Source organism: Coffea eugenioides, chromosome 3 (assembly GCF_003713205.1).
Source record: "Coffea eugenioides isolate CCC68of chromosome 3, Ceug_1.0, whole genome shotgun sequence".
Classification (NCBI taxonomy): domain Eukaryota; kingdom Viridiplantae; phylum Streptophyta; class Magnoliopsida; order Gentianales; family Rubiaceae; genus Coffea; species Coffea eugenioides.
In genome coordinates this window covers 19,180,029-19,196,374 of record NC_040037.1, presented here as the reverse complement: position 1 = coordinate 19,196,374, position 16,346 = coordinate 19,180,029, and the positions used below count along the sequence as shown (strand labels likewise).

At 36.8% G+C, this 16,346-nt stretch overlaps 1 protein-coding gene and 1 pseudogene across 1 annotated transcript; one reads left to right on the top strand and one right to left on the bottom strand.

Moving 5' to 3' along the window:
- Nucleotides 1–9,010: 9,010 nt before the first annotated feature.
- On the bottom strand, nucleotides 9,011–9,559 carry LOC113765635 (annotated as a pseudogene).
- Nucleotides 9,560–14,703: 5,144 nt separating this feature from the next.
- LOC113765667 (chaperone protein dnaJ 11, chloroplastic-like) lies at nucleotides 14,704–15,644 on the top strand. The gene has a single exon (XM_027309903.1). It carries the CDS (start codon nucleotides 14,919–14,921, stop codon nucleotides 15,333–15,335), a length of 417 nt encoding a protein of 138 aa, XP_027165704.1. The 5' UTR covers nucleotides 14,704–14,918; the 3' UTR covers nucleotides 15,336–15,644.
- The last annotated feature ends 702 nt before the right edge of the window (nucleotides 15,645–16,346 follow it).

The window sequence follows — 16,346 nt, the reverse complement described above, 5'->3', positions numbered from 1 at the left end:
AATATCTTTACTTTTCAAGCAGTAAACCATTGCAGATTTCAACATGTTCATACAATAAATATACAAATGTGATTTATATGTGTAATAGCGAGTCTTTTTTTCTTTTTTCTTTTTAAACCAGTATCAGGTCGTATGTGCATAATCATAGTACGTACTAATCAAATAGTGAGAGACATTCCAATAATCAGTTCGGTGAGAAATTAAACGGGATTGCCAGAAAAAAGTCATCAAATTCATGAAAGACTGTAGCCTTGTTGTGGGGTGGTCCTTTTTTTCTTGGGCCCCATTGATGATGGCTGTGATGAATTAATGAGGTTTGTTGATGTTGTTGACGCAATCCAAAGGTGGCTGCATCAGCATGAACTGGAACTCGATTGGAATGCGGAAAAAATTCTTGAGATTCATTCACGGGGGCCAAGATTAAAAGCTAGTCCGGTGGGTAGGTAGGTGGAAGACTTTCGACAAGCTCGTATGGTACCGGACACCTGTCCATAATCCACAGGGATTGATCGTCATTTTGTTGGATGCACCGGTCAGAAATCAGACGGTATACTCCGTCCATTCTATCTGTCCACTTTTTCTGTCAAATACAAAATTAAGTAGTTCTACTTATTAATACTATTACTTTTTCTGTCAAATACAAAATTAAGTAGTTCTACTTATTAATACTGTTGATATGACACGTAACATTGAATGCATATTTAGAAGATGTTTGATAAATGGGTTTCAAATTCAATTTTAACATGGACGGCCTACTTTTTTAATCAACATGATTGCACGTAACTACAACTCTGACAAATTCAAGGATCTCGTCTTCAAATGCTTGCCTAATCTCATCTGAATCATGCGGTATAAAATTCCAAAGTAGAAAACTACAGATACAATTAGAATATTATTGAATTTAAAATCCATTTACCAAATACCCGCTAAATATGCATTCAATATTATATGCCACATCAACAGTATTAGTAAATAAAATTACTTAATTTTATATTGAACAAAAAAAATAGATAAATATAATGACCAGAGGATCTGGTCTGATTTGTGCTATACTACTACTCTCTAATAGTAGTATTAAGGAAATTAAAGTCGATAATATTAATGTTGGAACAGAAGATTTTACGGTGGAACCGAAATTGCAGCTGAAATTAGTGAGATGTGACACGACATGAGGTGTAAACAGGGAAGCCAAGTCAAGGTGACGTGGAAATTCCTTTTGAAAATATTTCAATTACGACGTTCATGATGCATTTCTTGCTCCCATCCAATATAGCTTGGCGGCGGCTGCCAAGAACCAGCAATGCGTGTCGCCACGTCAGATCGTGCACGCTACGTAATTACAGCTTCCATACTAATAGGATTTCGCAATTTCTATGATTAATTGATACCGATGATGATAAGCAATTCATTCTATATGTTAATATATTTGGATTGCTATTTTTATTAGAAAAAATGTACTGTAACAATTTGATATATATGAGATATAAAATATGTTTAAAAAATATATTTAAAGAAAATATTAAATTTTTTTCCTTAAAAAATAGCAATTCAAATACAGTAGATCCCTAGTCCACCATCTCTCTTTTAATTTTTTTTTTGGGTCCCTAGCTGGTGCTTCCTATCTAATATACGCAAAATTTTTCGCATATTGAAACACTTCTTTCAAATTAATAGTAACATTTTTGTCAAAAACATAACACCTGAGTTTGCTTGAGTGTTCGTGTTCACAAGACACTCAACAGTTCTACTGAAGAAGAGGTTCTGCTGAATCTTTAAGTCCCTATGCCTCGCATCGCGTAGGATTTGGGGCAGGGACGGTCATCAGTATGACCGTCCCTGCACGGTTGAGGGCTAAGATTGGCCCTCACAATTTTGTGCGGCTGAGATTACACCATGTAACTCGATTTCCGCGCCAAGTGTGGGGCCCACCACTATCTGTTGTGAAAATACATCCTGTGAAAAAAAAGTTACACGATGTACAAAGAAAGTTACAGCCAGTTGATAATGACTACAATTGACAGGGACGGTTGCAGGTGCAACCGTCCGTGCCCCGAGTCCCATCGCGTAAATGTCTGATTACCAATTGATGCGATGCCTCAATGACGCTTGACTCTCTATCTTGCAAGAATTTTTATTTTTGAGGCGTTGATGCTCACGTTATTGCTAATTGGCTGCCACGGTGTTGATTAAGAGGTACTTTGAAAAAAGTGAGCTTGAAATGAAACGTGAGATTGTACATCTATTTCGAGCAGTCTTAAGGCTTATTGAAACCCATTCCACTGTTCCTGAATTGCGGGCATAAGATAAACTTGGACTTGTATTTGCCGCATTCCACGATCTTTGCTGCATTCTTTGTGAAAAGGAAAAAAAAAATCTACTTACTCCAATGCTTTGTATTTGCCGCCCTATTTCAAGAGAAGGAAGGATGCTGCACCTTTACCAATATCACGTTGCACATACCAAATGCTATACTCCCCAAATCATATTTTGTTGATGGAGGTGTAGATGCATCATCCTTCCAAGTTTTAATACTTCCAGCAGCAAGTTTGGACAGAATTTAATTGGTCTGTTGAATATGAAAGTAAATTAGAATATAATTTGGATAATGAAAATTATTAAATTAGAATTCGGATGTTACAATTATACAAGAATTGGACATGTTTACCTTGTGTAACATAACATGTTTGTTTGGCTTTGGAGAATGTTAAGTGATGAGTTTAGAATAGATAAATTGAGAAGCTGTGGAGAGCAGGTGAAAAAGGTGATAAGTTAGTTAGATAGATAGATAGATTAAGAAGAGCTCAACAATTAACATAATATTTAAAGTAATAAAATTATTTTGATAGAATTTAACTGCTTTGTTGAATTTGAGAGCAGATTAGATGTTATTAAATTTGCAAATAGATTAGATTTGATAGTAGTATTTGAAATATGTAAAAATAATTGTTAACAAATAAGTGTGTCGATCGTATAATTTAAACAAAAACGCAACATAATAATGTAATAAAGTTTGGATAGATTTGAATTGATTGGTTGAATATGAAAATAAATCATATTAGAATTCGGATAATAAAAATTATTACATTAAAATTATCAAACTCAGGAAACCTTCAAGACTCCCTCAAACGCCGGGGGTTTAGGTTACAGTACTATACCCAGGATTAATCGCGGGGGGAAGGGGGGAGGGGCTTGAAATTGTACAAATATTGGACATGAGTTAGCCTTCTAGCCTTGTATAACATAACATATTTGGTGTGGGAGAATGCTAAGGGTCTGTTTGATAACATAAAAAAGCGTTGAATCTGAATTTTTTCAGACATTCAGATGTTTTGAGTGTTTGATAAATGAAAATCTATTTGCTGAACTTGTTAAGTAATGCTAAACTTGTGTGTATTTTTTTCAGCACAAAAATCCTAACTGAATGCTTAATTCTGATAAGAATCAATAGAATTACTTCAACTACCTTATTTTATCTACCAAATCTATTCTTATTTATTAATTATGTTCAAAAGTCTTATATAATTAAACAACCTAATATTCTTTATCTAATGATTTTCTATTTCTCTTTTTTCCCTTTTGAATGACTTTCACTTCTTTTTCATACCAATGTTTTTAAACTCGGATCGAACCGACCGGTTCGACCGGTTGAACCGGGAACCGGAGACATGTCCGGTCCGAATTTGTTCAAAAACTCGGGTGACAAAGACTCGGTCAAAACCCGGGTTTGACCGGAAACTTGGAACAACCGGGAAAACCCGGTTCTTTTTGAGCATCCAATTTCTGCTATTTTTACCAGATTTTTTTTCTAACATCCAATTTCTGCTATGTTTCTCCCAAAATTTTCAGCATGGATATCGATCCTTGAGTGCAGATTCGACGGCAACAGCAGTGGTTTAGTCACATATGGCTATTCTAACACAAATATTGAAAGATCTAAAGTTAAAATTAAGAGAATTGAGAAAAAAAATAAGAGAAATTGATGATTTTCCAGACTGTGTCTAGAAATCATTTATAATTGAGCCACGTTTTCCTTTGGCAGACCCAGCTTCAGCATTTGACAGAAGAAACTTAATGTGAGTTGATGATATTCGCCCAACAAAAAAAATAGTGTTGATGATTTTCATGTGGTAAATAGAAAAGAAATGCAAAGATATAGAAGTGAAAAAGGGACAAAAGAAAAAAAAAAAGAAAGAAAAGAAACAGAAGGAGGAATGCGTCTGGACTCTGGAGAAGAAAGGACGGGATGGAGAGGACGATGACGGCCTATGAGATTTTGAGAGAAAAAAGAACGGAAAGATCTAGGGAAATCAGCTTTGGGGTTTCAAAGTTTTGTCAATTTTATGGTTTGACCCCTAGAGTGATAGAAAACTGTAAACATGCCTAAAAATCTTTATAATTTATAGCTTCTGCCCCAAATTCTAGTATTATTTTTCAAGTAAGCCCTCTAATTTAGTTCTAAACTTGTTGAATATGATTAAATGATATAGATTGCTACTTGACTATATTACTTTATTTGTATTTTCTTGTAAAATATCTTAGAACCACCAAATATCCATGAACATACCTTTCTCAAGATTATTACATTTTTAGAAATTTTACATAGCATATTAATTTATAAAATTAAACATATTTATGACATCATGATGACGTCACCCGATTCTTAGATGGGTTCGACCCTGGTACGTATTTATATATTTTTCTTCATCTTGATTGAAAACAATTATCATGGTTTCATGGTTTGTTTTTTTTTTGTTTTTTTAAATGTAGGAGTAGGCACTATCCGAAACCAGGGAAAATACCTTTTTCATCCCTATTATTTGGGGATGAGCCAATTGCGTCCTTATTATATGTTATTTCAAACACATTTTGCCTCTTACATTTCAATTTTTGGCCAATTAAGGACAATTGTCAATTACTCTCTTAAGTTGGACTGAATTTAATATTTAATGAAACGCGTGAGAATCAAGCATGGGAGGCAAAAGATAGAAGCTAATAGACTAATTTATTTATTGTCGCAAACTCCCTTTGCTTTGCTAACCTTAGCAAAACATCAAACACAAATCTGTAGAACAACCGCATAAAATAAAATACTTCAAGCACAAATCAAAAAATGGAGTGGCTAAATTTATGAATGTTATGTGGTCCTTCTGGAGATTTGGTTCTGATTTTTGCTATGGTTCATAAGGTAATGGGAGTTCGTGACAAAGAGAGAAGCGGAGAGTGAGAAACTGTGTTTTCAAACTCGGACCGGACCGGCCGGTCCGACCGGGAACCGGCCAGGTGTCCGGTCCGAGTTGATCATCAGAACCGGGAGATTTAAAACCCGGTCAACTCCGGTCAAAAACCAGGTTTGACCGGGTTTGACCGGTACAGAACCGGAAAATCGGTCCAACAGGAGATTTTGTAAACAAAATTCAAACTTTTTTAATATTATGTTTTGACCCCCTAAATTGTGAAAACTTATTAATATATCTCAAGTATTTCATACTTTATAAATATTGTCCTAAAATTTGATGTTATTTTTCAATTAAATCCATAATTTTAATTCTAAACTTGTTAATGTTTATTAAATAATATAAATTGTTACTTGATTGTTCTAATTTCTTTGTATTTTCTTGTTAAATATATTTGAAACATCAAATATATATAAATATACCTTTATTAATATCAATATGTTATTGGATATTTTATATACAATAATTTAATTTTTAAATAATTTTTATTTATGACGTCATCCGGTTCGACCCCTATCGACCTCCGGTCGAACCCATTGACCCCTGACCCCTGACCCCTGACCTCGGCCGAGTCGATATCCGGTCCGGTTCTGAAAACATAGGTAAGAAATGAGTTTGCTAGCTTTCGTCACTTGTTTTATTTGGTTGTAATTGACTGATTAACCATCGAATTTAGATCAAATTAAGAGATTACTTATCAAGTATCATTAACTGGCCGAAAATTAAAAGATAAGGGACAAAATATATTTGTGGTAAAACAATAGAATCGAAACCAGCTCATCCCGCAAACAATAGGAATGAAAAAGCTATTTTTTTTGTCTGAAACCAATTGGCATTCACCACATAACCAATTCATAATTAGGCGATATTAATTTTTTCCCTAATTAGGGGTATAATTAGTTCATGATAAGGAGATAATTAATTTTTTCCACAATCAAGAATATAATTAGTTTTCAACAATGCCAACCAAAGAAACTTTTGGGCATTTAAAGATTTTCCTTTTAAGTACATTGATCAAGTCTTGGATGGACACGTAACACGAATCATAAGGCTTTGATCTTGGGTGCAGGCCCAAACCCAAAAGATCGTCGTGTTTGGTTGCTCAACTGTCTGACATCTGCATCGGTACTTCGGCAGCTCCAACATATTTACCTGGCCATTATTTCTAGACACGGGATGGCCAAGGGAATGTTCAAGAATTCAATCTCATTGATGGTGATGTTGTCGCAAATCCGGTATCGTCGCTTTAGCAATGCTATTTTAATGTCACTATAGGTCTGTTTTTTGTGGTAAATGTTTCGCAACTAATGTTGCTCATCACATGAATAAACGTTGACCTGTTAATGTTGGCTTAATTTGTAAGGATAGGTTGCTTTTTCACAAAAAAGTCATATATTCGAATTTCATTATCAATGTGAGAATTATGTTGGTGAATGATTTGTAAGAACTTTTATAAGTAATTTAAGGTTTCAGGGGCATGCCCTTACCTTTGATGGTGATCGGAATTAGATCTAATCAAGTTTTTGTATTACAAAAAAAAAAATGTGATATGCTGGTTTTATTGTATTTGTAGACAAAATTAGGGACGATCCAAGTTACCAAAAAAGTACTGGACCAAAATCCGGATTTCTTTTCGATTGGGGCCAAGGATTTTGGTCATTTTCTAGTGATTTCACTGGGCAGTTGGCACAGGACCGGCAAGATTCCAACCCAGGCACAGTTGTGAAAAAACAGCAAAATGGAGCAGCCTAATGATGCTGTGTGTCGTCAGGGACTAGCACATATACAGATCTGATTAAATCAAAAGGGTGCCGAGACACCTCTTTCAAATTTTTTTTTTACTGTAGGTGGAATTTAAACTCGGATCTATAACTCAAAGAGGGACTCAATCCTTGTTTGTGACGACTGAGCCAAAACTCAGTGGTTGGTTAAATTAATATATACCTCACCCTTAGTGGATCTCTTCGCTCAAGGCAGTGCTGACATGGTTGACGTTTGCATGGACACAGAATTCCGACAACATATACTTCTGTGGACAATTTACCTTCGAATCCAAGTAAGTCGCCATAAATGCCTGAGTACTGGTATATACGTGTTATTATGAGGTAAATATATGGTACAGTAAAGTGGTAAACACAATTATGCAATCAAAATTATTAATCACATAGAAACTACTTGCACGCTTGCATGAGACGATAAAAATTCAGGATGATACGTTAATTGGGACGGAATCCTGGGTTGGATATTGCCGCAAAAGGAAAACATGGATAGAGATTAGTGGTGAGATCCGTTAGAATCTATCTACTGGAGAAGGCAGTTTCAAATGTTGGCTGCGGGCATTGTGGCGCAGTTGAAACCTGAGAATGGTGGGTGGCACAAATGAGGCTGCTCTGAAAAGGTTTGCGAGGGTGCTTTCAGAAGAGAGAAGACCTGGACGGTCAAAAAGCCCAGAGCAGCTGTTGGGCCATCAATTCATAGGTCCGTGTTTCAACTTTGGATGACAATTCTTTGTCGCAAGTCTTTCAACTGACTAGGCATTAGTACGTACAATTATTATTTATCTCTGTGTTTATTTATTTATGTTTCTCTCTGTGATTTTCTGGCATGGTGGTTTTTTTTTCTTTCTTTTTCCGATTGATCAGCATCATCAACCTTCTGGAATCCTGTTATCAAATTCACCCATTCTATGCCCATTGATTGAAATGGAATATTAGGATGAAAGCCATTTAGCTCCAATAAATTAAAATCAAATCGAGCAGTAGCCTGTTGACAACAATTGCACCGCAGAATCCATTATCATCATGCGCTGGACTGGACGAGCAAGATTGATGCAAATGCTTTTATTATTATAATAATTATATGTTATTGAGGGAAGATTGATGATGCAAATGTTGCATTTGGTGATTTTGAAGTCAAAAAGCAGAACCATCTAAATTTGACTTTGGCTTTTAAAATTTTGTTAAAGCACCATCCCCGTCCCTCATCATAGCCTCCTCCTTTGTCTTGGCCTTGGGTCGACATTCCTCTCACCATTGATTGATTAGGAGTTGATATGAAAACTCATTCCTGTTGTCTGTTGCGTGGTAGCGGTGTACTAGTTTGATTAAAGCTTTCGTCAGCATTGTCTTTTATTCCTTCAAAAACAAATTGGGTTTGTTTGGATTAACTTGATTTCAAATAAAATAATTTATTTCATGAATTTTAATTATTTTTTTATTTTTCTAATCACCTTTTTATCTCATGTTACATTACAAAAAGTGCTACATTAATTATCTCAAATAAATCATCCAAATAAACTCCTATCTCAAATAACGTTGAGTGGCAACGAAGCATTTCTTTTACCCAAATGTATCCGTCACGAATAGAGCTGTTAAACGAGTCGAGTCGAGCTCGAGCATAGGACAATCGAGCTCGACTCGAACCTCTAATCGAGCTAGCTCGAGCTTGCTCGATTAGTAATTCGAGCTTCACAAGGCGCTCGAGATCGACTCGATATATTAGTAGAAAACTCGAGCTCGGGCTCGAACTCGAGTTTGAGATCGAGCCGAGCTCATCGAGCTCGAAGCTCGAGCTCGAGGCTCGTTTACGGGAGACACCACATCAGGTCCTGCCACACTCATATTTAGCCTAACAAAAGAAGATAAAACTTTCCCTGATTTATCATCTTCAATTCAACATTTCCACAACACATCAGTGACCAAAATGTCCAAAACAGATTATCTATCGTGGATCCGTGACAGTACATGAGCTCAATCGCTTTATATACTTGGGCAAAATAAATATAAATTAATAAAAAAATTTCCATTCACAAATTTTAGTCCAGACAAAGCAAGAAAACTTTACGATCCGGGGACAAACTTGGTGGCATAGACCAGGCATTGTTAGCAACTGGGTTGTCAAGATGGTCCAAGAGATTTTCAAGAGGGCCTTTGCCAGTGACAATAGCTTGGACAAAGAAGCCGAACATGGAGAACATTGCAAGCCTTCCATTCTTGATTTCCTTCACCTTAAGCTCAGCAAAGGTAACAGGGTCATCGGCTAGACCAAAAGGATCAAAGTACTGGCCACCGTAGAGATCATTGCCCTCTTCGACGCCTTCAAGACCATTGATTCTATATCCTTCAACAAGACCCATGAGAACAACTTGGAAGCCGAGCACTGCCAGAATGCTCTGAGCATGGACAAGGTTGGGGTTTCCCAAGTAGTCAAGCCCACCTTCTGAGAAGATCTGTGCTCCGGCTTTGAACCACACTGGCTCCTTAAAGTCCACTTTTAAGATATTTCTCAAGGACTTCTAGAGTGATGCATCCCAGTGCTTCGAGCATAGCCCCTGGCTCTACCGAGATGGCTCCGTATGGTGCTGCTCATGGAGTCACGAGAAGGAGGGTGCGGCTACTCCGTGTGCTGAGTCGGTGACGGTGGTGAGAATGGAGGGTGCGGCTGCGGGTGTGGAACTGGAAAAGAGTTGACAGAAAGAGGAAACAGGGGAGGTTAGGGATGGCGCCTGGCGGTGAAAAATGGAGGGTGTGTGCGAAGTGCGGCGTGTGACTAAGAATGGAGGGTGACGGCTCACGGCTGCTATGCAGGAAAAGGTTAGAGTAAAAGAGGAAAGAAAAATTAGGGCTACAGAGTACAGACGGAAGATGACTTAGGTTTAGTACAACATATACGATGAAATGACGATAATACCCCTATCTTTCGAGCCTCACGAGCTTCAACAAGCCGAGCACAGCTCGGCTCGTTTAATAAACGAGTATTGAGTAGAGCTCGAGCTCGGCTCGTTTCTCTCTGTAAACGAGCCGAGTCGAGCTATTATCGAGCCGGGTTGTGCTCGGCTCGTTTAATAAACGAGTATTGAGTAGAGCTCGAGCTCGGCTCGTTTCTCTCTGTAAACGAGCCGAGTCGAGCTATTATCGAGCCGGGTCGAGCTCGACTCGCGAGCTACCCGGTTCGATTAACAGCTCTAGTCACGAACGAACGAACGACTTTAGTTACTACTCATAATATTGGATAAAACCAACATAAACATACACTAGAATACTCCCAAAAATGATATATATTTTTGTTTGTTCCAAGTAGACTAGACACAAAAAAAAAATTGATATAATCGAGCCAGTCCTCCCTTGATCCCATCATAATAAACAATAATGCTAGTGCAGTGCTCCACAGACTCATCGCCATAACCTTCAATGACCTGAGCTCTCATTCATTAGAAGACCGTTCAGTTATAGCTCTATATTCTGCAGTCTTAATAGTTTCATATTGGATTGGCAAAGACATCTTAATATTTGAAGACATTTTCTGTGGGTTAATATTTGAACAAATTATTTTTGTGTATTTTATTCAAACAAAAACTGTTTGGTCAGCAGCAGCCGCTTGTGGACAAGACTGGAGTATCTAATGTAGATTATTGATTCTTTAAAAAAAAAAAAAAAGCAACGAATTATATGTCTACTTAGTTCAAACGAAAACTGTATGATTGGCAGCAGCCGCTAGTGGGCAAAAGTGGACATTATTGGACGGCGGCGGCTTACATTAGCGACCACCTGCAGCATTACACGTACTACATGCATCTGCAGTCTGGGCAGTTTAATCACAATTATTTCATATGTTCGTTGCAGTCCTGGCTGCAGACAGATTCCCATGCGTCTGCTCCTCTTTTTTTTTTTTTTTTTTTGGTTATTTAATAAAACTAGGCAAAAAGAGAAAGGGAAAATTTTGAATCATTAATTGCAGTAGATATCTATTAATATAATTTAAGGGGAGATTTTATAGTACTTTTGGGTATTATATCCTCAAATTAAATTCAGTGTTAGATGGTGAAATAAATGTTGTTGACTCTTAAATTATATGACAGTTTCAAAAGGCTTAGAGTGTGAACTATTATTTTCATTGAGAAATACAAGTTAAGGAATGATACCATAAATGGACCATAGAATATCTTTGATTTAAGTAGTCATACATGTCGGAAACCTCAAGCTGTAATTAGCAAATATCATCATCCCACATATCAAGAACTTTTCAAATCAATCTAATCTTGCCCTTAACTGTTGAAGAAAAAGCGGATCAAGTAAAAAATCCAGATAACAATAATGATCTACACACGAGAAATTAGTGATGTGTAGGGGTGCCAAATGAGCAAGTTGCTTGCAAAATGCTCCTGAGCTATTTGGTCAAATTTCGACTCGATTTCGAGTTTGATTCACCTCGAGCTGAATTCAAGTAAATTCGAATATGGTCATCAAATTGAACTTGAACCTTTAGGTATTCTGTTCAAAAGCTTGTTGAACTTTATGAGTTTCATATATATATATATATATACATATTTTTTAGTTTTTCTTTTTAATAATTGTCAACTTACTTAAAAATCTCTATTTTTAGAAAAATTATATCTTTTACCACTCGATTTCGAACGCGATCTTGATCTCAATTTGCTTCTCAAACTCCCTATATTTTTCATGATTCAAACTCAAGTTTTGAAATCGAAGATTCGTCAATCTCGAGTTCAGATAATGTAGTTTGAACTCGAGCTTGAATGCACCACAGTATTAGAGCTTGACTCAGCTTTTTGCGACCTGTAGGGACGTGTCGATCAAGTTCATTTTGATAACAAATCTCAGGAAAGAATTGTGGCAAGCTAGAAGCTAAAATATGGGCCCACGTTTTGATTTTCGGTTGTTATTTATGAAGATATTTTGTCTTTAATTTGTTTCAGGGGAAAAACAAGTTATGATTTTGGCTTGTTGGCTATTCTATAATCCACTCCCCCACAAAGTGTATTTAAAAATCAAAATTAAAAGAAAGTCTAATATTAAAATATTTAAGTTGTCATTCTGTTTTATGATTGGGTGTATGTACGTATTAAGGTGATTTAATTTCCTGCCTACTAGGAATCAAATCATCGACCATCGACATAAGCTACCGCAAATATCGTATTGAGCTGATAAATTAATAATGCATTAGCAGCAGGCTAACTTTCCCTTCCCTTCTTTTCCGTCTCCTGACAAATAACAAGCACATTCCAGGTTAGGATATCCCCAAAACAAAAACAAAAAAAAAAAATCAATTTATCTTGGTATATACAGCTTTGGGTAAAACACCACATGATTATCACTAATAAGATTCCTAATTAAGGTACTTTGATTAGCTGTGACATAAATCAAAATTTTCAACCATGTAAGCGGAATTCAGCAGCAAAAATAGTGGACCATTGGAATCAGCCTTTTCTTAGGTATTCTTCTAGAAACAAGCATGATGTCGAATAGTGGAATAGTGGACTTGACTTGCGGTGCATGCAAAATCTTGAGATATCACTTAATTAGCGCAACAATAATCAATCAGGGCACGCTACTCTCTTTCACAGACTGATGATGCCCCACTGTTTAATCATGAATAATATAATAATCGTTTATTATCAAGATTTTCCCTCGTTGAAAGGGATGTCGACGTGACTTGAAATTCTCTATAATTACCTGACATGTTTGTGATTGTATGCATCATCATCCTCTGTTGCAGCATGGTATTGGGGAGAAAAAAATGTTAAAGAGGGAGCGGTAGATCAAAATTTTCATGTCGTTGTCAATTAGAGTAATTTTTTTATGACTCGATCTTATATATATTGATAGTGTGTATACTGTTATGATCAGATGAATATCACATAATTAAAGTATAGATTTAAAATTCAAATTCAACGTGCGTGACATTTCAACCGCAATCTTGCTTGAGACACAATAATAGATCATTAGGACCTTAGTTGCCTGCATTTTATATATATATATTAATAATAATGTAGTCCTAAAATAAACAAACCCTTTTAAGGATACGTTTCTAGAAGCCATTATCTAATCCCATACGAACAATTATGGGACAAACCTGAACTGACTAGTGATTGGGTGCGACCTACACTCCAAAAAGAACAAAATGAAGGCACAGCAAGAAAGAAGACCGATGACCTTCCTTCACCTCCACATCTGAAATTGTGGGCCCATGGCCATTGCGGAGTGAAAGAGAAAGGCCTTCTAGAAGGCCTGGCACGAGGAAGGCAGTATTCATGAATATCCCATCTCTAGCTTTTCCACGTAGAAATATCTTTGTTTTATTTATTTTTTGTGATTATATGTAATAAAATTTGCTCCTATGTGATTGTCTCCAAACATTTAGCCGGGAAATCAAGAAAGAAATCACTCATATTTTCAGCATATAATCCTCTAAATTGCAAATAACATCAAATATTTTTTTTTAAAAAAAAAAGAAATCAGAAGGACCAGAACAAAGAGATTTGCTTCTGGGACATCAAGAAAGTCAAAATCAATTATTTGTCTTTAAACATGAATTCGAGTTCCTGCAGCATTATTTTTGACATTATTTGGGCTGTAATTTTTAAATTTTTTATTAAAAAAAAAAGAGTATATTGTGATTTATGGCAAGCGATGGGAAAAGAAAACTCACAATTCAAAAGGAGGTCAAGGTTCAACCTGTAATTAATTGGGTAAAGAGGAAGGTCATTTTCTGGCGAGAGAGTTCGAACACACGCCTTCTGCGGGCCACAGCTTTGCAAAGTGTCTAGAAGCTCTGGCACGTGCCAAACGACACTCGCCATACTACACTTGATATACCGCTGGCGCCGCCGAAGACTCCTTTTGATCCCTATCCTATCTGTGGGCTGATTTTGAGCCGAATAGCCCATTGGCCATTGGAGTCTGGTCAACCCCGTCATTTTGTTGCTTATTTATTTCTACTGTACTTACTTGCATATATTTTCATGTCGATTAACTAAGGTACTGGCACTGCTATATATATAGAAGTTGACTTTTGATGATAAAAAAACTACTCCAGGTATTGCTATGCTTAGACTTCTTTTTCTTTTTATTCTCCTCTCTCTCTCTCTCTCTCTCTTTATTTTTTTCAAATAGAGAAGTAAATTTTGGCTAATAGAGGAATATTGGACTTGATGAATCATGATTAAAATTAAAAACATCCTAAGTCAAAAGGTTAAAATTATTAAAAGAATGTTCATTGATTTAAAGATTTAATACATTTTTTATTTTTAGATTATTCTTGTATATAAAATATATTTAAATTTAATTGATTGAACTATTAGTCAGATAATCATGAGATCCATGATTCGACCGTCAAATCATGCTCTCTCTCTCTCTCGCTTCACATTGAATAGGAGGAAAAAAATCGAAAGAAAAAAAGAAAGAAACAGTAGTGGTTTAGATTTATTAGAAACAAAATCCAAAAAGAATAAGAATAAATAAGTTTTTAAACAACTAAAGCAGTCGGCGGCTTCGATAAACCAAGCCGACGAGAGAAATGAGCAGTGCTCTAGAATCCGTTGGAGCCATGTCAGCAGATGAGCCCAAAACAGACAGCAGCACCGCACCGGCAGCCGCTGGGAAATATGAGAGAGAGAGCCCACGGCATCATCACTGGGGCCCACTACACACTCTCTCTCTCTCTCGGTTTCTTCATTTCCAAAACACTCCCCTTCTCTCCCCCTATCGTCCCCCTTGACCTCTATATATATGTCTACTCCGTAATCCATATCCCATCTCAAATTGCCAACACATCATCTCAATTAATTATTTGAACGGTCGGAACCCTAAAGTTTTTCTTTGGCTTCTGGAATCTCTCTGTCAAATTCTCACCAGAAAATTTCCCAAATCTCGCAGGAAAAGGAACATGTCCTTTGCTGTAAATAGGATTACGATTTGCGCAGCTGTATCCGAGGCATCACCGCCGGCGGTGGAGACTAGGACAAAGCCCGGAAATCTCTATCAGGTGCTAAGAGTGAAGCAGAACGCGTCTCAAGTAGAGATCAAGACGGCGTACAGGACACTAGCCAAGATTTATCACCCGGACGTCGCCGCCGTCGCTGCTAAGCACCCGGAGGAGTCCTTGGACGGATGCGATTTCATTGAAATTCACAAGGCTTATTCGACGCTGTCTGATCCGGATTCGAGGACAGTTTATGACTTGACCTTGACTATTGGGAGCCAACCACAACCGCTGGGGGTTAATTACTCGGCGCCGGGTGGGTTTCGGAGGCATGCCGGGTTTTATACGACCCGGAGGTGGGAAACGGATCAATGCTGGTAAAGCTTCAAAATTATTTTTTGGCGTTTCGAGAGCTTAGACGTGGGGGGACCCACATTTTCGCCGGCAATGGACCCACGGATGCATATTACAACCGGGATGCATATATCGTATATGTGAAAGGGCGACTGGCCAGTCCGGGATCGGGGGTTTTGCTTTTAGCCGGCAACGTCGTGCCGTGTAAATTCTATCCTCGTGCTTCATTTATCCTAGATATACTTTTTCTTTTCTTTTGTAATACCCTCCACCATTTTTAACGAGGGATTATGTGAAAATGATTAAATCAGTAAATACTAGATTCTCTTTGTCCTCTTTTCTTTCTTTTGTCTTTTTTTTTAGGAGGTGTTTTTTTAACTCATTAACTATTAAATTGCATATAACCTGCTCTGAATATACACACTATAATAATTACTATCCTTCGTTTATATGATTTTTCTAATTAATCTCATCTTTTTAAAAATTTAACATTTGAAATCCACTATCTATCTCTCTTCTTTTTTTTTTTTGGCCTTTAAGCATTCTATCCTTTACTTTTGTTCTTATTCCTTTTATAGTTGTGTATATTTTTTATTTTGGGAATCTTTTTTTCTAAATTAAGAACAGCGTGTGTGCGTAGGAAAAAAGGCGGTCTTGTGGTACTAATAAGTAGTAATAAATACTATTCCCTCCATCTCATTTTATATGTCATGGTCAATTTTACACATAATTTTAAAAAAATAAAATTTAACCAAGACACATAAGGATGGGAAATGGACATAGTATTAACATTTGGAAGCACAGACGGATAATGAATAGGGGAAAAGGGAAGATATATACTTTGAAGCTACAAATTGTCAACTGTAGAAGGTACATGAATTAATACAAGATGGAAAGTGGAAAGTGGATATGATAAGTGCTGTGTTTAGTGAGGAAGATTGCAAGCGTATCATCAGTACCCCAATCGGCATTCATAATGGAAAAACAGGTTAGTATGGTCATTCTCAGCTACAAGAGTGTATACTGTTAAAACCGGAT